This window comes from Gordionus sp. m RMFG-2023, chromosome 1, assembly GCF_954871325.1.
Source record: "Gordionus sp. m RMFG-2023 chromosome 1, tfGorSpeb1-WG-v2, whole genome shotgun sequence".
NCBI classification, from domain to species: domain Eukaryota; kingdom Metazoa; phylum Nematomorpha; class Gordioida; order Chordodea; family Parachordodidae; genus Gordionus; species Gordionus sp. m RMFG-2023.
In genome coordinates, this window is record NC_088775.1 from 33,026,892 (window position 1) to 33,054,327 (window position 27,436).

The 27,436-nt window shown below is 26.9% G+C and overlaps 1 protein-coding gene across 2 annotated transcripts in view; it reads right to left on the minus strand.

The window, feature by feature from the left end:
* Positions 1-9,536: 9,536 nt before the first annotated feature.
* The window catches only part of LOC135922882 (DNA ligase 4-like), a 60,275-nt gene continuing 42,375 nt past the window's right edge, over positions 9,537-27,436 (minus strand). Inside the window, exons 9-16 of one of the 2 annotated variants that reach the window (XM_065457387.1) lie at positions 23,709-23,911; positions 22,829-22,971; positions 16,916-17,213; positions 16,437-16,564; positions 16,060-16,263; positions 14,330-14,447; positions 10,599-10,731; positions 9,539-9,807 (exon numbers count right to left, since the gene is read on the minus strand). In XM_065457387.1, the coding sequence (XP_065313459.1) occupies positions 9,600-9,807; positions 10,599-10,731; positions 14,330-14,447; positions 16,060-16,263; positions 16,437-16,564; positions 16,916-17,213; positions 22,829-22,971; positions 23,709-23,911 (1,435 nt within the window). In that variant the 3' untranslated portion in view covers positions 9,539-9,599. Of the gene's footprint in view, positions 9,808-10,598; positions 10,732-14,329; positions 14,448-16,059; positions 16,264-16,436; positions 16,565-16,915; positions 17,214-22,828; positions 22,972-23,708; positions 23,912-27,436 lie in introns of both variants that reach the window. The other variant, XM_065457388.1, reaches the window with a different exon arrangement.

Here is a 27,436-nt window from a genome sequence, read left to right on the forward strand (position 1 = left end):
TCATTTTTAAATATATTATAAGTAATATATTTTCTATAAATGGATTCATATTTGTTTGTTGTGACAATAACACAAATTTTAGCCCCAAAAAGGCCCTTTCTAAAAAACTTGTGTTATGGGGATGGCCAGTACTATAAGAGCAAGTTTATATAATTCTGGATATTCAAATTTTTTGATTCCTAAAATATAAAAACTGAACCAGTTTGAACTGGTTTAACCTTTTTTTATAAAGGTTCTTTTAACTCCTTCAAAAAAAATTATATTGGTTAAATTACGGTTACGGTTCTGTATTTATAACAGTTTATAATGGTTTACGGGTTACAGTTCACTCCAGGTGACTGTATAATATTCTTATACCATTTATATAAATATAAAAACCAATATATTACTAATTTTGTACCAAATACTGTGTCCAAAGGTAAATCCAAAATGTTGAAGAGTAATATAAATATATATATTTTATTCCAAAATAAGTTGTTGATTGATTTAATATAATGATTAATGTAAATATTGACAAGAAATAAGGTATGCTAAAATTTAAAATAATAATGAATTAATTTTAAATTTAAAGTTATAAAAGAAAAGCAACAAAATTATTGTAAGAATTGGCCAAAAAATTTAATTTTAGGCCCAACCTAGACTGGTTAAAGTTTAGTATTTACCTGGCCTATCCAAATTTGTAACTGGACCAATCCATTTTAAATTTTTACCAAGAATGTAGTTAAACCATAATAAATAACTATAAGTGGCAAAATTAAAAGCAGCACACTTTATGGATTATTGCCCATAACAAATATTAGAGTTCCTTAATAATCCAGCTAATAATTATTTTGCCCAACCCAGTCCATAAAATTTTTTGCCTAGCCCTGCCTTTTAATTTTTTTTTCTAGACATAATAAAAAAAATTTCAAATACCTGCTCCTTCCCCTAAAAAACCATGGATATACCAATATATTTGTTAATATATAAGTATTGGTATTTGAAGTTAAAATCTATTTTGTTAAAAGTATAGATATATATGTAGCTAAAAATATACATTAAATTTATTAATTTTTAAGACACAATACAGCCAGATAATACATATCAAATAAATTTAAATTAAATACTTTTTATGAATAAGTAATTTATTATTTATAAAAAGCTTATAATTACCAAACATTATTTAATTAAATAAAAATTGCTGGCCCAAAAATATTAATACGAGTTGGGAAAATTTCACTTGCAAACCAATTATATATATTTATATGAATTTATAATAAAAAAAATCTAGCAGGAAGATTTGCAATTTAGTATCTAATTGTAAGTCACTGTTATCTACATTTATTAAAATTAAGTATTAAACCTAAAAATTTATAGATTTCGATTAAGGATACAAATGCTAAAACATAATATTGTAAAAACATATCAGGCATTTTTAAAAAAACTCACTTTGTTTTCAAAAGTACATGTGATAAAAACAATATATCCTCATGGAAAATTAATATTCAATAAAAATTTTAATTAAAAAAATATTTTATAAATTGTGCACCTTTTATATTAATATATATAAATTAACAATCCTGAAACATGTCTGTTTTGAATACTAGTAAATTATTATTTAATTTTCTGATAAATCATCATAGATAGAGTGACAATATGTATGCGAGTTATATTCAATGATTAAATTACTTTTTCTTCTTTATCAGATTATCCCCAAAACTATTATGGGTCTTTAAAACGCGTCCTATTCTATCCTTCTATGTATCTTGGCTTTTGGCATATCAATATACATTTTCTTCTTTCTCATGTCCTTGGGGATTTAAAAAATCCAAGTAAATCAATGTCTGCCTCAAGTTTGTTAGCCCGTTCAAGATCAAGAACTTGCCAATTTACGTTAGTTGAATTAGTTCTTGACACGTATTGATGTCAACTCTCTTTATCTTTTCCGACAAGGGAACTACGCCTATTTTCTTTCATAAGCTATCATTGGACAAACGATCCGGTTTGGTATAGATATGCTTCATTTGATCATACAAGTTTGGTTAAATCCAACTTTGTTATCAGCTCTCAATACCCAGGTTTATAATTCTCCATTTTATCGGGCCCTTCTGTACCCTACCATTGACCTCGTCTATAAAACATTCGTCATGATGTAGTGTAGCGTGTATAGTTGGGCAGCACTGCGAATATTTGTATATGAGATATAAAATACATTATTTTGTACCTTGTACTAAGTATCTTTTATTTTTAATAAGACAATAGTATATGTATCTAAGAATCTTTATTCTGAAAAGAATCTTGTATCTTTTTAATTTTCTTTTCTTGACAAAAGATACAGATATATATATTCTTAATAATAATCATGTTAAATATTTACATATAACAGAATATAATCTTTTTCGTTTTGAAATCTTGCATTAATTTCCTTATTTTCTTTCCGCTAAATTTTAAATATTTTAATAAATAAAAAATGATGGTTTTGGCAAATGTTTGGGGTATTTTTTTCCTATGATGATGAATATAATGAGGCTTTTATGTTATCATTATCACATCTATATTTTAAGAACTTATGGATTGAATGATAAAAAAATAATATAATATTAAAAGAAGCTCTAAATGTAATACTAGTAGTATATAATCAAGCTAAAACTATAACAATAATAGATTTAACAACTAATAAATAAGTTTATGATTATTTTTCTTTTGATGAAACAAATGTTGCTGAGTTCAATAATACAGATAACATTGAGCTAGAGATTTTTTGTTGCAATACATAGAAATGCTTAATTATTATCCTTTCATTAAGAATTTTTTTTAAATAGAATATCCTCATCAGCTCCAGTTAAAAGGTTATTTAGTTTTGGCATAATGTTAAATACACTGAAATGGGAAAGGGTTAATGGAAAATTATTTGATAAATTTATTATCTTAAAAAATAATGATTTGATTTAATCCATTTTAATAATCTTTTGCAATTAATATTTTAATTCCCAATAAATATTATTTTTTCCCTGTCTATGCCATGAATGGGATAGAAATAATATCAAAAGGCCTGAATATTATATTGGATATTAAATATTTCATTATTTATTGTAAATATTTATTTATTATATGCGTATGTTATGTTCTCTACCAACAAATAATAAAAATTGTATTTTATAAACTATTTTAATTTAATTGAAAAAGATATTTATTTAAGAATCATCTTTTTGTTATAAATATTTATTTTTTTCGCCGATTATTATTAGAAATCTATATTATAATTTTCCGTTGTCCTCACTACGTCATCGTGACGTCATGTCATCGGTACGTATTTATTTTTATTTTTTTTATTTGTTGATTTTCTTTATTTATTTTATACAAACAGATGATCCTACCAATTTTTAGAGATTATTACTTTTATCGATTTAGAACTATAAATAATACTGCTTGGACGATGGTTCAACAAGTTAATCATTTTCCTTGAATTTATTTTTAAATACATTATATTTTTTATTATTTTTAGCGATTTAGAACTATAAATAATACTACTTGGACAATGGTTCAACAAGTTCATCATTTTCCTAAAATTCCTTAAATCGGAGTGCCAGTTATTTAAGAAAATTCTCTAAATAAGGGCACTCTAAAACAGACTTAATCAAAGTTTCCTTTTCACTGATTTCATAAGTTAAATATAAGAAGTAAGATTATTAAAAAAAGAAAAGATATATACTCTTTTAACACTTAGATATCACTTACACTTTTCACTCCATACCCTTCATTATAATATCACAAAACCTTTCAAGCAACTAATCCTTATAATTGCCTTATTCACTTATATCTGTTTGTTTTCTGAAGTTTAAATATTTAAATAAGAATATTAAATACTAATTATTTTATCTACTTTATAAATTAAGAATAAGAATCTTTTATTAGGTTAAAGCGATGTGTAAATTTAATCAAGAAAGTGTTAATTAAAAAATAGGAAATTTGAATGCAGGTTGATCTTATGTGGTTCAAAAACATTATGACTAATGTAAACTGGGTTACTCTTTAACACTTACTTTCACTGTATCACTAAATATCACAAAATTTTAAGAAACTACTTCGTATAAATTGCCTTATTCAATCACATTTCCCTGTTTTGAAAATTTTAAATATTATAAATCTATTAAATTGTATTAAGTTAAACTGATTTTCTCTTCACATATAAGGGCAGACGTTATTTTGTCATGATTCTCTAATAAGTGGTTTGTACAAATTATTATTATTTTATATAGAAATTCATAACTCAGTTAATTCAAAAAATTTAATATCTCTAGGCTTAAGAAAATTTTTTCAAAATTATTATGGGTTGGACTGGGCTTAAAAAATATTTCTCAAAATTAAACCTATATTGGGATTTTTTAATGTTAAATGTTAGTCTTATGTTATTATTTTTATAAAGTAATATATTTTACCCGTATACTAATTGGTTAATCAGAGATTTCCCTTTCATTAATTATAAATTTAATATCTCTGGGCTTGGTTTCAAAATTATTAAAGATTGAGGTGGGCTTGAGAAAATCTTTTTAAATATTGAGATCTTGGATGCTTGGATATTTTTTCTAGATATTATAGGCTTGAACCTATATTGCGATTTTTTAATGTTAAATGTTAGTCTTATGTTAATATTTTATAAAGATATATATTTTAACTCAAAAAATAGTTTTCAGTAACATACAAAATGTATACAACATATGTATCACTAACATTCATTATTTTAACAACAGTCTCAAATAATATGGGAAAAATCAAAATTTAAAAATACTAAAATTCTCTTTTCCTTTCTTTCCCTTTAAATTCCTTTTATTATGTTCCCCTTTCTCATCATTTCCCTTTCCTATCTTTACTTTTTAATTTTCTTTATCTATACCTTCTTTTCCCTTTTTATTTCCCTATTTTCTTTCCATTTAATTTTCTCTTATTTCCCTACCTCAGGCTACACACTCCAGCCGAAAGCTGTACCGGTTTTACATTATTTTAATGTTTCTTTAATTTCAACAATATTTTATTTATATTTTTGCCTGATTTCTTTATTTGTCTAGGCTAACCGTAATCCCTCACATTGCTACAAAACATGATGAATCTATTATTAAAGATAAGCAAAGAAAATATTGACGATTAAACAAATGCCTTACCCGTTCTAGAGTTACTGGTAAACAAAATAAGAACTACGCTTGAAATGAACTCATCTGGAGGTTTATTTTGTTTTTTTTATCTTATGTTTTATATCTATGTATATTTTATTTTCACCAACTTCTCCAAATGATATATCTATCACCACTACCATAATCCCTATGCCACCTGCGCCTATTTTAACAAATATAAACATTTAATTCTGTACTATCATTCACTTCAGGAGTTAAAATAAATATAACTTTATCCGATTCTCTGAAAAACTTTCATGAATATTTAGAGGAATGTTCAAACTTGAATGTACAGTACGGCCAATTCCATCAACTTTTATAATGGAAAAATATGCATTATTTCTGTCGTGGCCTTTATAACAATACTTACGACCGTTTTATGGTTGAGTTAACATTGTCGTTCATGATTCTATTTTAGAGGGGGATACCAATGCTGACATTGACAGAGATATCGTTTTGCGTGTTCAAACTTGAATGTACAGTACAGATATTTCATCAACTTTATTAATGAAAAAATATGCAGTAGTTCTGTCGTGGCCTTTATAACAATACTTACGACCGTTTTATGGTTTAGATAACATTGTCGTTCATGATTCTATTTTAGAGGGGGATACCAATGCTGACATTGACAGAAATATCGTTTTGCGTTCATCTTTTATCAGTATCTCAAGGCATAGGCATATCATCTTTATCAGGACGTATTGTGTTTTGTACACTGCTTTGGTAAGCCGTCATTACTTTCATCTACAACCCAAAATGATATAAAATTATATACTCATTATTTCCTCTTCAGACGACCGCCCAGATTTATTTTGTCGCTTTTTCCATCAAAAATTAAAATGTCACAAGGATTTGCTCTTAATTTTATCAAATACATAATAAATATTCCTCATTATTTTTTAAAAAAATTATCCTAAATTTATATGTCAATAAAAAAAATATCTTAAAAAATATATAAATAATTTGCATATAAGTTACATTAGTGTTTAATGGCATTGTAATTTAAATATACAGCATTTTATTTTACTTAACAAAAAAATATATATATCCCTTATCAAATTCTTTGACAAATAATTTCAGAAATGCAAGACATTCATTAAATTTATCTGAAAAACAACAATAACCTTATATATAATAAACAACATATTTTTTAGATATAATTTTAATTGATCATATTACAACAAAGTATAAGTCGGTTATTTTTATTTTATTTGTCATGATTCTCTAATAAGTGGTTGCCCAGGCCTTCCCAGTTTCCCTTAATACGGAATTTACATGTTTTTTTTCCATATTAGACTAATTGGTAAATCAGATATTTACCGTTCATGTGATGATATTAAAAATTTAACTATCTCCGAGACGGGAAAAAATTTTCAAAATTATAATGGGTAGGACTGAGCTTGGAACCTCAAAATTAATATTAGCTTGCACCTGACTTGGTAATATCTTTTATAAATTATTAAGGGTTGAGCTGGGCTTGATAAACCTTTTTATTATTATAAGATCTTGGATGCTTCCTAAAATTGGGAGCTTGAACCTGGCATGACATGTATCGTAAAAAATGAATAAAAATCTCATTCCCCGTCATTTTTGACGGGCTTTCTACTAGTTATATTAATTAAAAAATTATATTAATTAAAGAATTATATTAATTAAAAAATTATATTAATTAAAAAATTATATTAATTAAAAAATAATATTATCAATTTTACAGTTTATTATTAAAAAATGATATCATCGATTATATAGATCAATATAGATTATTATTAGAAATTATATTAATTAAAAAATTATGTTAATTAAAAAATATATTATATTTTATAGTTTATTATTAAAAAATGATATCATCGATTATTATTAATTATTAAATTTTTGAAAAAGAAAATTAGTTTGATATTTTTCCCTACGAAGATAAAGAAATATTAGAGACTTTACAAAATAAATAAAACATAAAGAATATTGAGGATTATTAAAATATAAATACTTTAAAATAGTATTAAAAATATTGAGGAGAAATAAAACATTTATTGAGCATACTTTAACTTGAGATATTTAAAATTAAAAGTTCAAATATTACATAATAAAACATTAAGAATATTAAAGTGTAAGAACTAAAAATTTATTAGAGTGAGAAATAAAACTTTAAGAGAAGAATTAGAATAATAATTTTATAAGAGTATTATTTAAGATACTCTCATCTAGCAAAAGATTCAAGTATCTTTTAGATGTTTTAAATAAGATACCAGTATCTGTATCTAATATCCATCTCTTTATAAAGAATTTGGAACTGCATCTAGATTCTCTTTCCGGAGGACCTGCCCACATCTGGTAGTAGACCTAAGATAGCTACTTTTTGGTATGAAACAGCTTGCATACTTCCTTGACACCAGCTTATAACATTTGTTATCAGATGCATTGTCTTAGATGAACTGATCCCCAACATAACTTCCTAGTATAATAATGTTTTATAATAGTCTCGCAAAAGATACCAATTTAAAATAGCTTAATTGTAAATTAAGGTGATATTTGGAAATTTACAATAGAATTTTTATTTTGCCCTATTCACAAATTTGTAAGGATTGGCAATTAGCTTAGGCGATTATTTACTACCAGGTATTTTATAATTGACACAAATATACCTTTTCTTATAATTATCAAAATTTAAGGGATATTTGAATAAATATAATAGCTGCCATATTCGTCATGGTGATGTGCAGTAAAGTCTATGCCTAAACTAATATATTTAGCATCCTGTTAATCTCTCATTTTTACAAAAAAAATTGCTGATAAAAAAAATATAGCTGTAAGCTGAGAAGGCGCTGTAATTTGTTTCGAGCATAAACTTTCAAAAACATTGCCTCATCCACATTAATATTAGAAAAGAATATTTGAAAATCCCTAAGGATGACCTAGTTATAATAGGTGGTGACTTAAATGCGCGTGTGGGAAAAGCAAGAGATAGCTACAACAAACCCAGATAGATTACATGCTTATCTCTCGAAGAAGATTAAAAGATGTAATATACTCCAAAGTAATCCTAGAAGATATTGCCGAGCAACACAAGCTACTAATCATGGATTTACACATCTCAAATAAATCCGCTCAAAATAATATAAAACTTGAAACATGCATCAGATGGGGTAAATTAAAAACAACGACAAGATGCTTTTGCAATCAATGCAAACATTGAATAGATTCCTCACAAATCAGTGAAAAAATGTGGACAGACCTTTCATTCAGATTAATAGACACTGCCAAATCGACCTACACATGGTCTTTCTCGATCTAGAAAAGGCATTCGATAGAATCCTAAGAAAACATATTTGGTGACGTAAAATATATAAGAATAATACAGGATATGTATATGGGCCATACAACAATGGTCCGTAGCACAACTGGTATTTCAACAGGCTTCACAATAGCCGAGGGAGTTCATCAAGGTTTGCAGATGATATTGTGATACGTGCCGAATCCAAGGATGTAATGAAAGAAAGATTAATGAGCTGGATAAATATCCTAGAAAAGCACGGACTAAAAGTAAATAGAGAAAAGACGGAGTATATGGTTATAGAGGATGAAACAGAAAGCATTGATATAAATGAATGGCAGATATCGGCAATTGAAAGCTGTAAATATTTGGGTTTCACTATACAAACAAACGGCGCAATAGAGAAAGAGAGAGAGTAAAATTAATCAAGGGTGGTTAAAGTGGAGATCTTTATCTAGAGTGCTCTTTGACAAAAGAATCCCACACAAATTGAATGGAAAAATTTACAGTTCCATAGTACAACCAACTCTATATAGTTCGGAAACATGGCCAACCAAAAAATCAGATGAGAGAAGTCTACAAACTATGGAGATGAGAATGCTGAGTATGTTTGCTGGGGTAACAAGAAAGGATAAGGTGCGAAGTACAAGAATACTAGGAAGTTTAGAGGTAGTGCTCATTAAGACTAAGATAATGGTAAACAGACTTAGGTAATGCGGCAATAAAGTTAGAGTCAAAATGAAGAAGTATAAATTAGATAAAAGAGATAGTATGAATAACATAAAGTGGAGAGAGATATTAAAGGAGCTTACCACATGTAAAGAAAAAAAAATTCGTTATTTAACATTTGATTCATAAAAGTGATGCCGTATATATATTCTAAATATAATAATAGGTAATTAATATATAACTTTAAAATATAATTACGATATAATAATACAAATATAAATAATACAATTTTTGTAATTCTCTAAAATTTTGGATAAATTAAATTGTCATTATTAATATAATATAGTTGCAAAATTATATTCATATTTTTTAAAAATAGAATAACAAATAAAACTAAGTAACAAATATAGAAATAAGTCTTTCAAATTAATCAAAATCGTATATTTCTCAACAAATATAAATTATAAATAAACGTCAAGATTCACAAAATATTTTTTTAAATTTCGATAGATAATTTATAAATCTACGTTATCAACAACCCTTTTTAACTCTAGCAATTCAGAAGCATTGAGAAAATCTTCATCGTCTATGAAAATTCTGTCCATAATCGATTCCAGCGTTTCTGCGTCAACATCCTCACAATAACTATCCCCATATAGGTCGTAGCTACTTTGAAACATTTTTTGAGTTTGGGATTTCATATAGATCATATCTCGGGGTTGGCTTTATATCAAATTAAAATTTAAATTATGAAAGTTATAATTATAAGTCTACAAATTATGAGGATTTCAATTTTGCAAGTGCTGACTGCAAAAGTATTAAAAATATTTATTTTATAATTTTCAAAATACCCTTATTATGTTTAAAAATGGGTTCTTAAACGGCTCGATTTAGCCGATTTTAATTATGATTTTAGCCAAAATAATATTATGCAAGTCTCAAAATTTAGTTAATAGATGTTCAAACTTTTCTGCCACTATGAGCAGAATATACAGGCTTGCATAATATTTTTTGACAAAGATTTTGGATTCGTCGATTTTAAAAAGTCTAACTATTTAACAACACTATTAAAAAATAATCATGAAATATATATATTTTTAAGCTACTAAAATAAATGCTTTGTAAAACAATTTTAATAAATATTTTAAAAAAAATTTAATGTGCTCCGTGATGCTTAAAACTATAATTAAACAGATATTAAAATCGAATTATGATTAGATTTTGCAGATATCTACAAATATAAATTTATATTTAAAATTAGCTTAAAGAAACAATCAAGTTAGATAATATTAGTTCATTTAAATATTAATTAAGTTATAAAAAAAAATTGATTCTAGCTTTTAACACTTTGATTTCGTATACAATAGGTATTAAAATTTACCAGTTTACTGAACCTCATTAACATTTTAGAGGGTCATAATAAATGTATATGTATTATAAAATGAGGATACATGCGTAAATTTCAAAAGAAAAATCGAAGTCATTTTTAATATTTCAAAGAAAAATTGATTTACCTATCGATATATTTTTCGTTCTGGATGCAGCGTAATAACCAAGACGCTTTGACTATATCATATTTGGCAGACGAAATGTAATTGTTGATTTTGGCATTCATATTTCCTGCAACCAAGTATGTTGTATTAATGCCTGTTAATGTTTTTAATTAAATTATGAATATAATTACATATGGTCTAACGCCATCTCGTTTATAAATTTTTAGAACGCGTTTTAAAAAATATTATATTTTGTATTCTTAATACTCACATTATTATTATTATAAAATCAACCATAGTTGTGCAGTAGCGAAATATATTATATAAAATATATTGCGTTAAGCTTAGCCTAGTATCTTAACTCATGTATTTTGAGCTGGACCCGGAAGAAGGGCATTTTTGGGTTCCCGTTTCGATCCAGTTCCAATTCCATTTCACTTTTCGGAAACATTTATATTAATCTTTATTTAATCATTAAATGAATCAATTTTTAAATCGAAGCAATTTTTCTAAAAGATTATCATTAATATTGATTCTGCAGTTAGTATAAATTTGAGAGTCGAAAAACAGCGTTCAACACTTACTTGGCTCTACATAGAGTTGCTAATATGATTTGGGCCAATTTTTTTTATAGTTGATAGCATATCCTTTTTGTAAGTTTTGCTATATTTTTCTTTTTTATCCTTGAACCTTAGAAACATTTCTGATTTATCATATTCTTGTCCTTCTTTGGAAGATTTATCCAAATTACTTATTATATTTAAATCTTTATCTTTAAAATTTTATTATGTTTCCATGTTGTCAATAAATGATTTATAGCTATATTGTTTTCCTCTTCTTTAAAAAGAGATTTATTAAACCTAGGATATAGATATAAGATAGAACAAACAGATTAATTCATTAGAATTTTTTCCCTTATGTTGAGAGTTGGAATTAAGTCTTGTGATAACAGGGAATTAATTTTTTGAAGCCTTATTTTACATTTAGTCTATTGACCTAAAAAGTCATCTAAAAAAATGCTCTCGTTCCATAAATTTACTCAAAGTTCTATTCCATCTCCCTGATTTTGAGGCATTTTGAAATGTAGCATTGAGCTATTGATTTTTTTGCAAAGTGTTTTAAATTACTCAAAATACTTTTTCATATTTCTAACCTAAATTTGAATAATTTTAAATAAATTATTAATAAGAGAAAATATAGTTAATTTGTTTTTAAACGGCATCAATATATATTGAGGAAGTTATTTCTAATGTAGAAGAATTATCTAATTACGAAAATGAAGGGAATAACATTACTATATAGCTGGAATCCTTAAAAAATAGTGATCAAAAGATCACTGATCCTTGATTTGATCCTAATTTTGGAAAAGTGCCCATATTGACGATCCTTTTTTTAAAATAAGGATAGTGATGGAGATTCTTTAATTAAACTTTCCTTTAATCTTTTAATATTTTTTTACTTTTACATAAATATATCAGAGACCTGCAGCCCCGTCCTCTGAATTTTTATAAAAAAAATAACCGAATTTTTTTTAAAAAGCCAGACCGGGCCAGGAAACATAAAACCCGGGCTTGGCCAGGCCGAAAAAAATTTTTTTAAAAAATCCTGGCCGGGCTGTGCAAATGATACCTTTGCAAGTCTCTGAAATATCTATATCAAATAAAAAAAAAATTAAATTAATTGTACCCATAAATGGGGAATGTTAGAGCAAGGAAGAAAACAATTATAACAAGAATTAAAAATATTTATATCTTGTATTAACTGTTTATTAAAATAAAATCTTATATTTCAGATAATTTTTACCTAATCTCAATGCATGAAACATGGTAAAGAGACTTTAGTAGTGTTGTTAAAGTAACTAGTTAAAAGTAACTAGTTACTTCTAAAAATATGTATGTATAAATCTAAATAATTAATTTTATTTTTAATATGTGAATTGATCATTTATTAAAAGAATATTTAAATTATAATTAATATACTATAACTTTATAAAAATATATAATTAAAAGAGAAATAAAAAAAAATATATATTTTAAGTTTAGTCGGCGGGGCTTAATGACTCATGTATAAATATACAGTTGTATCGACAAATTTATTGATATTCTTTGTCGTAGGTAGAAGCCTTCTTTTGGATCATCTGTGATTAAACGTAACCTTTGCCCTATTATTTTGAATAATTTTAGGGCTTGGGGTCCAAACGATCCACAGGTGTCTGAGACTACCCGAACAAACAAAAGATTATTGAGATTTTTAGTATTTTCAGCTTAAGTGATGGATTTAACATTAAAAGATCTAGCAAATCGATCTACACATGTTTAATCCCAAGCTTGTGGTAAACCTTGGTTCCAAGGGACTAGCTTTGTGCTAAATTAATTTTAAAATTTTGTTTAAATGTCTGATTGTGTTCGCAAAAGATATCAAATAGATTTTCTTTCCTTAAATTGTTACGTTGCTGGGTTTTATAATTTTGTAACCAAATTCAAGTAATAAACCTATTTTTTAATATTATATTTCCTTACAAATTTAGCACAATATTTTCGATATTTTTTGCCCTCAAGTTGCTGGCAATAATTATACTCTAGAATTTCATAAGTTATAAATGTATTTTTTTTAAAATTTTACTAAATTAGAGCATAAAACTTAGTATAACGAAAGATAAAGATTTAGATTATTTTGGAATTAAATAATTTTTGTAAAATTAGTCATCATTACTTACTAATAAGAAAAGACAAAGACTATGAAAGAAAAACAAAATATTATAATGCAGATATCAAATATCATTTCCTTCAACAAAAGATAAATCAAATAACCCTCATTCTATAGGTTAATTTAATTTTTTTGAAAAATTTGGGAATTATCTAGGGTATTTTTGTCATGGTCCTCTTGTTCATGAATTTATTGCCTTCTAAAAAAATAGGTAAATTCTATGATCTAAAGTATTTTCCAAATTATACAATAGGATGCATGCATATATAATTAAATAAAAAATAAATTATCTAATACCCTTCCCTTAGTATTCTTATTATCACATCTTGACAAAAAAACTCCAATATTATACAGTTCTATTTGAATTAACATTAAAAAATATATATTTGCAATATAAAATAAATATTTGCAACAACTGTATATATAAATATCATATTTGCAAATATTTGATTTAAAAAATCATTAATTTTTAATACATAACCTGAAACCCATTTTTAAAATTAATAGACCATTTTAAAATTTATAAGAACCAGAAAGTAACTTATAATGTAACTGTAACTAATAACTAGTTATATTTAAACAATGTAACTAGTTATATTTTTACCAATGTAACTATTAACTGTAACTAGTTATGTTTCAAAAGTAACTTTAACAACACTAGACTTTAGGTAGAAAATCTGATATTAAAGATATAAAAAACACAAGAGTAATTTTTTTAAGTATCTCTTTAAAATATAACTATTAGATTTCGGTGAAGTCCAGCTCAAAAGCCCAACCCATGGGTCGGGCAAAAACTTTTATAGGCTGGGCCAAAGTTTTGAAAATGTTTTTAATGATGATAATTAGGAAAATATATGTCGTTTTTATTCATAAAAAGTTATTACAGGTCAGGTTGGACAAATACTAAATAATATATTTAACGGGCTGAGCCGGGTAAAAATAATTATGGGCCAGGCCGAGCTAAACCCTCGATAGAAAATTTCCACGGGTCAGTTCCTACATGGTTAGATCATTTGTGTAAATAAATAATGGTCTTTCGACTTTACCAGGAATCTGAACGATGTTAGCATCCCTTTCCAAGCATTCGCGTTCTAAATCGGCTTTGGTAAGTCCTTCGAAATCGTTTATAATATAAAATTCTTTGCCGTTGAATATCGACGATACCTAATTTGTAGAGATAAAAAAATAATTTTATGATAATTAAAGAATTTCTTCTTTTTAAATTTATTTATAAATCATAGAATTTTTATGGAAAAAATATGGAAAAATTAATATGATAAATATCTAAAAGTATTCATCTATCTAAAGTTACTTAAATATCTATCGTAAATTAACATGAAAATAAAAATAGAGTAAAAATAGAGAAAGTTTAAAAGATTTCTTTTTTTTACAAATAATAACAAAATTAATCATAATATCAATTTTTTCCATAGTATAACAAAATATGACTAATAATAAAATATAAACATATTAATATAATCTAACGTAAATTAACAGAATATGACAGGCCATCCATGCAAGAATACCTTCAACTTCCATATTATTCTCCGCGGAGGAATTTCCATTTCGGTAACATTATGTCTAAACCTGCCAAACCACCTCCCATTTGTTCTCCATTTATGAGAGCAGTCTCCACCATGTGGTATACAACATATGTCACCGTCTCCACCATTCAATTGTGCTAATGGATATAGATTATCAACTCGCGAAAAAAATTATTATGGAAACTCAATGTATATTACAGAGAAGATTCGTTAACGTTGGGCCCAGATAATTAAGTTCAAACTCGATGAAGACTACAAAGGCAAATCATTAACGTTGGGTCAAAATAACTAATATTCTATCATAAATGACGCAGCCAATGCCTTTACTTCAGCGAAACTTTGGAATTTGAAAAGATTGAAAAATATTATGTAATTCTATATTACCGTTCTCATAAATCGAGAACAAATGGGAGGTGGATTGGCGGGGTTTAGACAGGACTGATACTGAAATAAAATAATTCCTCCTAGAAATAGTTGAAGGTATTCTTGCATGGATGGCCTGTCATATTCCGTTTATTTACGTTAGATTATAAAATTGCGTTTATTTATTAGATTGATATTATTATGATTATTTTTGTTATTATTTGTGAAAAGAAATCGATATTGTTAATTTTTTAACCTTGAAGGATTTTATTTTTATATAATTAAAAAATTATATTATTTTATTTATAATATTATTATTTTTTTCCATCTGATTATAATTTTATTATAAAAATTTTTTTTAATATTCATTTTTTAATTTTTGAAATTTTTAGGTCTCGGAAATACCTATGAATTGTAAATAAGAAAAGTGCTACAGAAAAGATAATGAAGAGTTGAAAGAAATATATTTAAGAGTAAATTGCGTTGTAAGTAAAAAATTCGAATAGTCAGGCCATTAAAACAAGAATTAATGATATTAATCCAGTAATTAGTCTTCTCACTTCTCAGAGTTTGTAAGTAACTTAGGCTAATATAATAAATATCTACAACAAAATTGTAAAAACCAATGTCCCTTCTCGCGATAAAATGTCCGGCTTTTGCTATGTACAAAAGGAACGTGTTAATTAATATTTTTAATTTACCTTGAAAAATAAATTAGTAAGACTAGTAAAAACAACCCGAAGCAGATTTTAAATATAAATATACCAATTCACAAAATGAGCCAAAAAAAAACTAGATGTAATTTATGATTACAAGGAAATTAATGGCTTATAAAAAAAAATTTTATTGTAAACCACAAAATAAAATACCAATTTCAAATTTTGTTCATCGATTTTTGTTGCTAATGGCTTGGCGTAACCGACTAAGAACCGCTTCCGCTTATTAGTATGGTCCTCTAGGTTCCGGTTTTTAGGATTTTGAGGGTCGTGTTTGGAAAAATGTAATTTGCCTACCAGCCTCAGTGGTTTGTATTTGTGACTAGCGGTTTGGGCTTTTAGATCTTTTGTGAGAACCTGATGGAATTCAATGATATAAAAATTATATAATTCATGTATTTTTTTTCAAATGCGTACAGCACTTTAAATTAGCTGCATATATTGCATCCAATCGCGTATATGCTTCTGTAATGAAACTAAAATATACCAAAAAAGTAAATATTTATATTATGTTTTTAAAAATATAATACGTTATTTATGGCAACCAGTTCATAGAGAGTCGTGCATTCGTGTATAGATTTATCTAACCTAATTTTTTCTAATCTCGGATACTTCAATTTGATGTACAATTTTTCAGGTTCAATATCTGGGTCCACAACTAAAAAAGTTCAATTATATATATTATTTTTTTAAAATACATGTTCCGTCAAGTAATATTTATTTAATTAAAGACTAATTATTCCCGTTGTTAAATTAACTTGTATGCTAATGAAAACATAGTTAATCAAAGTCACTACTGAAATCAAAAGTTCGTATTTTAATGTCGGTTTAGTCCAGTATTTGGTTCACCCAGCCTAGAACCATTACCCTTCGCTAAATATTTTAAAATTTAATATTGTATGCCTTTTTGAAAATTAAAATATACAAATATAACAATCCTATTTTAATAAATTTTATGGATTACAAATTGAAAAAATTTCTGAAATTATAAAATTAAAAAAATTCAAACCTTTTAAACTAGGTTCCCCTTCTATCTCATTGCCCATGTCATTGATGTCATCATCTACGTAATAGGTTACGTCGTCTTTTAGGTCAGAGGGGACGTCAACTCTTATGTCGCGTAATATTATATTAGAGGCTTTGACCTGGAGGACCACGGATTCATTTGAACTTTTTATCCATAAATCGGGCCTATAACTGCGCAGCCCTAAAACCAAATGAGTGCTATCCCTCGAAGATTCGCTAAAATGTGGGATGAGCGAAAATAAAAGGCCTTGAAAGTCTCCATCCGAAAACCCTGAACCCACCTTTTACAAATACAATAAATGAACGGTGAAAGTCGAATATGGAATAAATCGAATTTTAAATGTGGAAATCTATTATGTTCGGGGCCAGATACAAGGGCTCCGCGAACGGTGGAGGTAAGGGGTCGATTACGACTGATAGTCCGGGAATTTCGTAGATAAAAGGACAGGAGTAATCTTGGTCATAAATAAATAAAGTAAAAATAATCTGTTAGGGTTGAAAAATATACAATATTAATCTCAAATGGTAAATTTGACCTATTAGGTTTACTTTTGAGGGGCATAGCTGTGTAAAACAGAGGTCATATGGTTAAGTTAAATTTAATCCAAAATAAATAAATCCTTTTTATTAGCATAAATATTTCAATCAAAAATAAAATAAGAAATATTATATTTCCAAATTGATTAAATTATAATATATTTCAATTTACGACATACAAAAAAAACGAAGCAATTTTCATATAATTTTAATGAACTTGATTATCTCGTTTGCTATTTATGTTAAAATAATATTTTCGATGTAACCTTAATGGGGACACCACAATGTGTGTAATTGTTAAGATGAACCAAATTAAAATTTTGGTTATCATTTTTTGACTAAACACTAAAAGGTTTGTAAAAATGTTTTATTTTAAAATAATTTGTTTAAAAGATTCTTTTACTTTAAAATAATATATTTAACCTTGTAAAGTTTTTTTATACTTTTGTATATTTTGTACAATCATATTAATCATTATAAGAAAAGGTATATAAGCTTAACGAAAATTTATAAAAGTAGTGATTATAAATAAACTTTAGATAAAAAGTGTTAAATTGAGTTTTTATTGGTTCTGTTTTTCCATCCAAATTATAGTAATAAAGAAAAATATGACACTAGTCTAGTGTTGATAAGCGGCTTAGCCGGCTCGAACATCGCTCACCCAAATTTCGGGTTCGACTACGACACGAATCGAAGCTGAAAAAACGACCTTGACTAAAAATTTGGGATAGGTTCTAAATCGTTAAAAATAAGAAATTTCTCTTATTTACTAGAAAATTTTTAAAGTAAATTTGAAATTAATATTATTAGATGAAAGTGTAAACACTTGTATTTGAATCAGAAAAATTACCAAGAATAGTGGAAATATTATCATTGCTCCGAATTTGATTACCAATTTGGGAATAACTGCAAATTTGGATGATATTTCCTCCATGTTTAGCGATTTTTTAAAAATTCTCAACTTAAATACAAAGCATCTATTAATATTAATTTCAAATTTACTTTAAAAATTTTCTAGGAGTTATAGGGGAGTTTCTCAATTTTTAGCGATTTTTGTTTTAGCGATTTAGAACGGGAACCAAAATTTTGGGTTGTTTTTGACCCCAAGTTCGGGTCATTTTTTATGACTATATCGATCCGACCCAAAATATAGGTCGTTTTATAACCCCGTCCAAGGTTGGTTAATCTTATCTACCAAAAGCTGACTTGGGTCGATAAAAAAATTTAAATGCTCGTTTTAAATGAGAATTTTTCCGAAAGAAGGGTAAAAATAAGGGCATTTTTTGAATTATTTTTTTATATGTTAAAATTGATAACAATATATAAAAAATTTATTTATTTTGTGCCCTCATAATAAAAGTTTCCGTTCGAAAACATTAGCAAACCCTGTATATACAATATTGCATTTTGGTGAGTGTTACAATCTCAATCTTTTTATGTTTGGTCATCAACGATATTTGCTTATTACATTTTTTTGAATAAAGTTGTTATGATCAACATATCCCATGAATACTTCTTTTTTTTGAATATTTTATATTAAATTATGATTCAAAATACATCTAAAGGTATATGTTATCAGCAAGGTAATGATATATGATTTTAGTCCCAACGACCAAAGTTTATTAAAATGCAATAAGACTTATTTATTTTTTAATGCATATTAACGGAATCACGTGAGTCCGATCTACTTTATACCACCCTTTTCAAGGACGGAATTACCTAGTTGGCTTTATAAAAAACATGACCTTGCTGGATTCGAGTCGATAACTATCAGATTGTGATAAATGCACTGAACCGACTTGACCACATACGCTACATGAAAATAACGTAATCTAATATTTAAATAAAACAGAAAAAGATCAATAACGTTCAACGCTCTACATCATTACCCACTTATCAACAAAACACGATTTAAAAGAAATTTTTATTTTTTTATTGTGATCATCAACATTTTTTAATTTCGAGTAATTCACAGATGCAATTATTAAAATTGTTTCTTTTTCCTTTTTTTTTGTATGCCGTATTGAATATTGGAATTTGTTATAATTTTATTAATTTGGAAATTTATTATCAGATTAGATACTCTATTTCGGATTGAATTCTTATTCTAATAAAAAAAAGGTTTAATTATTTGGTGAAATTTAACTTAATCACATGATTACACATGTGTACCCCCGAGAATGATCTTAATAGGTTGTGTAAAAAAAATTAAATTGATAAATATCAAAGCTAACTTGGATAGGGCATATTTAAAGCAATGTTTTTTTTATTTAACTTTATACAATATAAATATTATTGACAGAAAAATTATTAAAATACATAAATATAATCAAGATATTATGTTGCATCGGTTCTCCTTTTTCCTTGTATAACAGCTAACAATCTATTCCATTTGGTCAAACCCCATATTTTTTTCTTTGTGAACTAAAGGGCTCTATTTCACTAATTTTTCTTTCAAATTAATCTAAAGAAAATGTCGTAACTTAATTCGAATCTAATCGAATAATTACGAATACGAATAATAAATTATTTGTTTTATCTGAATACGAATAATCATTTATTCGATTCGAATAAAACGAATTATTCGTAATATTTAATAAATTGTTTAATAAATCTAACATTTGTCATTTCTATTTGTTGACCTGCCAATCTGACAGGTGATGTGTTTGTGTTTATAAAGATTCTAGCACAAATTTAAAAATTTCTGAAGTGAAAATTTAAATTTTTATTTGCCACATTTTTTGAATCTCACGAAAAGTTTATTTTTTGAATCTCATAATAAATTATATTAAAAATTAAACAAACCAGAGGTATATAAAAATATATTACATCTCTAACAATAATTATTGTTAGCTAACCTAATTATGTTAGAGGAGAATGCTTCTGATGAAATTATGCTTGATGTTGAAGATAAGAAAATTTCCTCACAAAAGAGAGCAATCATATGGGATCAATATCAAATCCTTAAAGAAGGTGAAAAGGCTTCTTGCAATCATTGCAAGAGTATTATAAAATGTAAAGGCAAAACAACCTCCCCTTATTAATCATTATAATAGGTTTCATTCACACCTTAGTAAAAAAAATAATAAAATTGACATTTTTTTAAAGTCTACACCAAATTCTTCAAAAAAAATTAATTTTAAGGAAAATTTATCAAAATTATTGATAAATAATAATATACCTTTTAAAATTATTAATTCAAATGATTTTAAAAATTTTATAAGTTGATCTTGATTGTTCTGTAAAATCATTATGCTCCAATACTTTTAAATTGCACATGTATAATATATTTGCAGATAAAGAACAGTTGGTAAAGGAAAAATATATGAAAATAAAAGTCAGTTTAATTTTTCATCTAACATTTGGACTAGCAACACAAGTTCCTTTTTTAACAGCCCATTTTATTGATGATAATTTTAAAATAAATAACATAATTTTGGATGTCAGTCCAATAAATGAAACACATTCAGGTGAAAATATATTTAAAGCCTTTGTTAAAATAATTAAAATTTATAATTTAGAGAATAAAAATTTTTATAGTAGATTTTATTGTAAATTATTCGATTCGTTTAAACAAATCGAATATGAATAATGCACTATTCGATTCGAATTCGTTTTTGAATAGGCCTAGTCATGATGATTTTTACCTAAATTTATTTTAATCGCGTTAATTTTATATTTTTAGATTTTGCAAAATAATTTTTAGTTAAGTCATGGTATTTTACAATTTTATAGTTATTTTTAGTATAAATTTTTAAATATAATTATGTGCGATAATTTATAATTTGTAAAAGTGTATTTTTATCTTATAATTTAATTTGCAGCATGAGTAGGTGGTTTATAATTTTAAAAGAAGATATTTTTAGACTGTTAATTTATAATTGTAATTTTATTAATTCATATTTTTGGTGTATAAAATTGTAATTTTGAATTTGATATTTCTCGGAGTTATTTTATTTTCTGTGTAATATAGCCTATTGTGTAACATTCCCTTTAGTAACGGCACAACGTAAAAATTCTTATTATAAACTAAAGTCTTTAATTCGCTCATACAAGATAATCCGGTAGATTTCCATCAGTGTGCCATTGTTAATTAGCGGATAAAGCGTTGTGAATGAATGTTGTCTTGCATAAAGATCAAACTTGGAGTATTCCAAATTTTCTCTTCATGGCTTAATTTTATCGCTATAAGATATTCTTTTGATAACATAAAAACGAATCAATCAAATCTAAAAAAAGGTTATTGTTCCATAAACCCTTAAATCATATTAAATAAAAACGAAGAATTACGCATTTTAGAGTTATAAAATAATTTTATAAAATGCGACGTTTTTTTAGTCAACTGGTACAATCGAAAATTACTAACGTTTTATCAGGAAATAAAAATTAAATATTATTTAAACAAATATGTAATAAGTGAAATTATTTATAGTATAAATGAAACTAAAGGCTACATATCATTTTCTAAATTAGTTTCCGATTAAAAAAAATAATAAATTATTTTACATGGACATATAGAAGAGTGGTAAATATTAATTAAAATATAAATTTATTTTATTAAATTTAAATATTATATTTGTTGTAATATTATATTATTTTTCTTTTTTGGATTAATTGATTTTTATGTTTAATGTTTTTGAAGGATACGTTTTTTTTATATATGAAAAATAAGAAATTATATTGGTATTAATTTAATTTTTCGATAATTTTTTTATTTTGCGTAGATTTTGACTTTTCGCAAATTAATAAATTCGCAAATTTTGAAGTTAATGAATAAAATGTTTTACGCTGAGTGTTATTTTATTTTAAATATATTGAAAATAAAGTTATCAAATTTATCTCAGTTGTGTTAGTTCTTACTTGAGTATGAGTTTTTGTTATCTCAGTGTGTCAGTTCGCTACAATATTATGTTCCAATTTTTGTCGATTCGCATTTGTATTTATTTGTACCCTATTTTTGTAAAAACGTTTTCTAGGAAAAATCTTAAGTTTCAAATGGGGAATCTAGAAATAAGAACTAATCCTTCCTCCGTGGTTATTCCTAAATCTTTCAATTTTAAGCCATTTAATTAAGGAGGCGATATATTTTAAAAATAATCCGAATATGAATTCTAGCATGTATAGAGTAGTTAAGCCTAAAATTTCAGAATTTTCACCATATATTTTATTATGAAAAGTTTAAGGGTCAAAAAAAATGCGTTTACAGGATGGATGCTTAATACATATTAAACCATTTCCGGTAAAATCAGATTTAAAATGGCCCTCAATAAATGGTTCAAAATTTAGATTCCAAATAGCTACAAATATTATATTGTAATTAAAATGGGTATATAATATGTATAACATAATATAAATATACCACGCAAATAGGCATATATCTATCCCTCCTATCACTTGCCCTGTTGGGGACCCTCACAGCCATCAAGTAATGCGAAATGACCTGAGGTACCGTTTTCGTGAGCAAATCTGTTTTCGAGGATTTGGCATGCAATGTAGGCTTTTCTATATAACATTATATTTTTTAGGTTATAGGCATTAGATTTGTTTTGAAAAAAAAATTTTTGATATTTCTTTAATTAAGAAAATTTAAGTTATTTTACCAAGGTCACTATAAACTGTTTATGAGAGGTCATCATTAGTTCTATTTTAGGCCAATTATAAAAGCTGTCACAACCAGGAAACTGGAGTTTAGGAAACGAAACTTTAAATTTATATACGGAATGAGAACTGAATGGGAACGCTGATTCCGGCATCTTGGCAAAGTTTCCGAAGGTTTCAAATAATAATATTACAACTTTAATTTTGTATTTTTTGCATAAATTATATTTATAAACACGTAAATATTCGTTTCACTTTAATTGAAATTTGATTCACAAAACAATACTATTGCTGGTTACTCTTTTAATAAACTTTTCTGTTTAACAAAATTAATAGTATTATTATAATTTCAAATTTCAATGGACGATTATATTACCAGGCTGTGTTTAAAGCTGTTTTTCGATATACAAATTAATAACAACATCATAGGACAAATATAAAATGATAATCATTTATATAGTAATGTTTAGATGTAATTAATCATATATTAATAAAATAAAAATACACATTTCCCAAAATTATGTTTCGAAACGTTCGGAAACTAGAAACAAAGCATATATTTTTTGGTCGGATCATAAATATGTCCTTGTTCCGGGTCCCTTGTTGTAACTGTCTTCATAAAAGGACACAAGAAATTTTACTTGTTTTCTTATCCTTTCGATAATATGCGCCCATGATAATGAGATCCAATGAGTCCAACAGGCCAGGTATATATTGGGGTTTGACTTTGAACCAGCCTCCACCCGTTCTGACGTTAGGGACGTAGATGGATCGTTGATCCTTTAATATTAGGCCTTCTTCTCGAGCCTGTATAGCTTGGTCAAGTTTTCGCATCACATCATTCCTTTGAGGAGGGGGATAAATAATTACTTTTTTTGTTCATTTTTTCTAACTGGGCAATATTAAATTTGAAAATGAAAAATACCAGGATATTAATACGTTAAGTCTTAACTGTCAATTTTAATAACTTTATGAATTACTATTATTTATTTTTTGAAGATTTACATTTTCATATTATTAATATATATTAGCAAACATTCTAAGTCAGCATAAACAATAATATCAATATTAACTGTAAAACAAATTCACTAATAATGCAAAATTTCATAAATAATAAATGTAAAACAATTTCATAAATTATAAATGCAACAATTTCATCAATATTAAATGCAAAACAATTTTATAAATATTAAATGTAAAACAATTTTATTAATGTTAGATGCAAAACAATTTCATAAATATTAAATACAAAACAATTTTATAAATATAGAAATTAATTTACAAATAAAAAGCGATTATTTAAAATATAAATATTATATTCATTATAATAATAAGATATTATTACATTATTAGTAAAATAATTTAATAAAATAAAATAACATAGATTAATTATACATTAATATAAATTTAGCGCTAACATTATAATAATATGCAACAAAATGGCCAAAGTCTATACTATGCATAGGATGTATTACGGCGTTTCGGATATTGAAAAAATAAAGCTGAGATAATTGTATTTTACTATGTTTATGGCTAATCGTTGGCGTAGGTAGAATCCCTCGTTGGGATTCTCGGTCCTAGCAGAGATCCGTTTTCCTAGCTCTTTAAAGAAGTCTAGGGCATGAAAGCCGAACGACGTTAAGGTAGTGGCGATTAATGGTAGGAATGTATAATAGGCGGGAAGAGATGGTGAATATTTCGCTAATTTATTCGCCTCAGCATCTAGTATGGCATCTCTATTTATATTGGAAGGGGCAAGAGGATCGATGCATGAGAAATCCCAAGTTAGGAATTCCCCCCTCTTCCTAGGGATCATAGTCGAACCATCGGGCCGCTTACCATCTGAATTGTAAAGGCCAGTAGGTTCGAGGGTTGATGGGATGCCGGCGGATTTTAAGGCCCTGGCAATAATATCATTGCATTTTGAATGCCTAATGAATCTGCCTTTACAGCGCTTGCAGTGTAGAGAGTGACGGCCTTTGGAGTTGACCGACGTTTGACAGAGGATACAGTTATAAGGTATTACCATATTGCAATTCAGTCTAAGACCGATGGCGTGACGTAACTCATCATTGCTTAGGAGCTGGTCAAGGTTTCGGGATGGGAAGGCTTCAAGAAATTCGTATCCACTACCTTCGGAAATGGAGAAGAGTAGAGAATGGTCCTCTGGTTGGCTCCTCGATTTAAGGAATGCAACGGAGTTGCCTACTAGAGGTTTATCCCAATCCTTCTGTAATGCCGACGATGGAGGATCGACTAATGAGAGGGACTTCCATAGATCAATTGCCTGTTGGAGTAAGGGGTCAGGATGTTTTGTTAGCGTTTGAATGATGGGCTCGCAGGACAAGCGAGAGGATATGAACGCACTAACAGAAAGTATGGAAGGTGACCTTATACCAATACCGCCGGATTTGGTTGGTAAGGTAGCCTGTAGCCATGATAACTCCCCAAATTTAAGATTGAGTATATCTTCTGTTAGGCGTTTAATCTCCAGTTCATGTGAAGTGAGGTTGACGTCATATTGAAAGATCCGAGACGCTCGATGTGTATATAAAATTCTTGGAATTAAAAGTTAGTTCTTTAATATGAAGAAATCTTGGTGAGCTGGGAGGCGAGATAGTGTATCTCGCATAAGGGATATCTCTCGTAGGATATCGGCAAAGAACTTGGTAAAGGACTCGTCTTTACCTACTGGAGATCCGAGATGTGTTAAAACGTTCAATGGTGTATGATTGAACATAGTATCGTGGTTAAGGTCAATGATTCCAAGAGGACAATATTCGCTTTTGTCTTGATTAACTCGAAGTCCCAAACTTTTCTCGCTGGATTTTATTATTTGGATTGCCTTCGTGACTTCAGTCGGTGGGCCGCCTAGTATGCCATCGTCGATATACCAGTTATGGAGATTTAGGTTGCATTGGTCATTAATTTCTCGTATTAGATTATTAATGCCCAGACAGAACAAAAAGGAACCTAGAGGGTCACCTTGTTGTATACCTTCGTTCGAAGGAATCGGTTGATATTTGATAAGTATAATACAAATCGGTCAAATAAAAGTTTTAAGTCAGTATAAAATTTATTTGGTACATATAGCCGTACATAATAAACGATGTTCTTAAATAAATGGCTATGTTAGCGGCAATGTGTTTTTTCGGAAATGTGTTAATTTTTCAACTTTAAATCATCTTTGAAACACTTTTTTAAAATTTAAAATATTTTACTGGAAATGTATTCCATTATGTTTAAAATACATACCTATTCTATGAATTTCAGAAGATTATTCCATAAACATTTTGAACTTAATATAATTTATATTAGTTTTTTCATAAATTATTAACAAAAATTATATATGACTCAAAGATTAACGGCATAATAGGTATTCTAATCATGCTGGAATATATTTCCGGAAAAATCAGAATTTTGATATTAAAAACTCGCTCAAAAAATGATTTAAAGTTGAAAGACTAACACATTGACGCTAACATATATAATTAAATGTTAATTTTTCATTCATATTTCGTTTTATCTCTACTACAATGTGATTCAAAGGAGTTATCATGATTGTAGTTTATGGTTTTCGCTAATCTTAAATTACAGTATGCTTACCAGTAGAGGTTTTCAATCGATTTCATTAGTAATAAATTCTAAATTGTCTAATTTTTTTTTAAAAATTAGAAGTCGTAAGTAGAGTAAGGGTAAAGCCAATCTCGCCAACTGGCGCTTAAATTTGATTAAGTCCTATCAAATTTACCGCTTTCCACATATTTTGGCTATTTTATGTTAATATGTCTTTTAGAAATCTATTACTCTGCTAATAATTAAACTATTAAACTACCTCAGAAAGTTTTCAGTTTCTTGTATTAAATCACAAATCAAATTTAATATTTGTAGGATGTTCGCCATAATATTAGGGATCGAGTAAATATGGAACCTTTTGAGTTAGAGTTGGCTAATTAAAAAGAATATGATTTAAATTGATATTTTAATAAAATTTTATTTACTAAACTAAATCAAAATACTTATTAAATATGGTGAAAGATAAAGATTAAATTGGTCTAAAATATAATTTTTTTTTATATGCACTAGTAAAATCTCTATATAGTGAAATTATTTAATATTCTATTTAATTAAAAAAATATATGACAATAACTTAATAACAATCTATTACTTTTCCCTTTCTAAGAGCTAAGTTTCGAATGAACAACTCCAAAAGATGGGAATATTCTTTCTACTGTTGCGGTCACTGACGTAAATAGTTGTTATATTTATTTTTTAAATATAATATCCATAATTAAATTTCCCTGTGCCAAGTACCATTGAATTGATTTTATTTTATTCACCGCATCATCTGAGTGACTATTGTTTATTA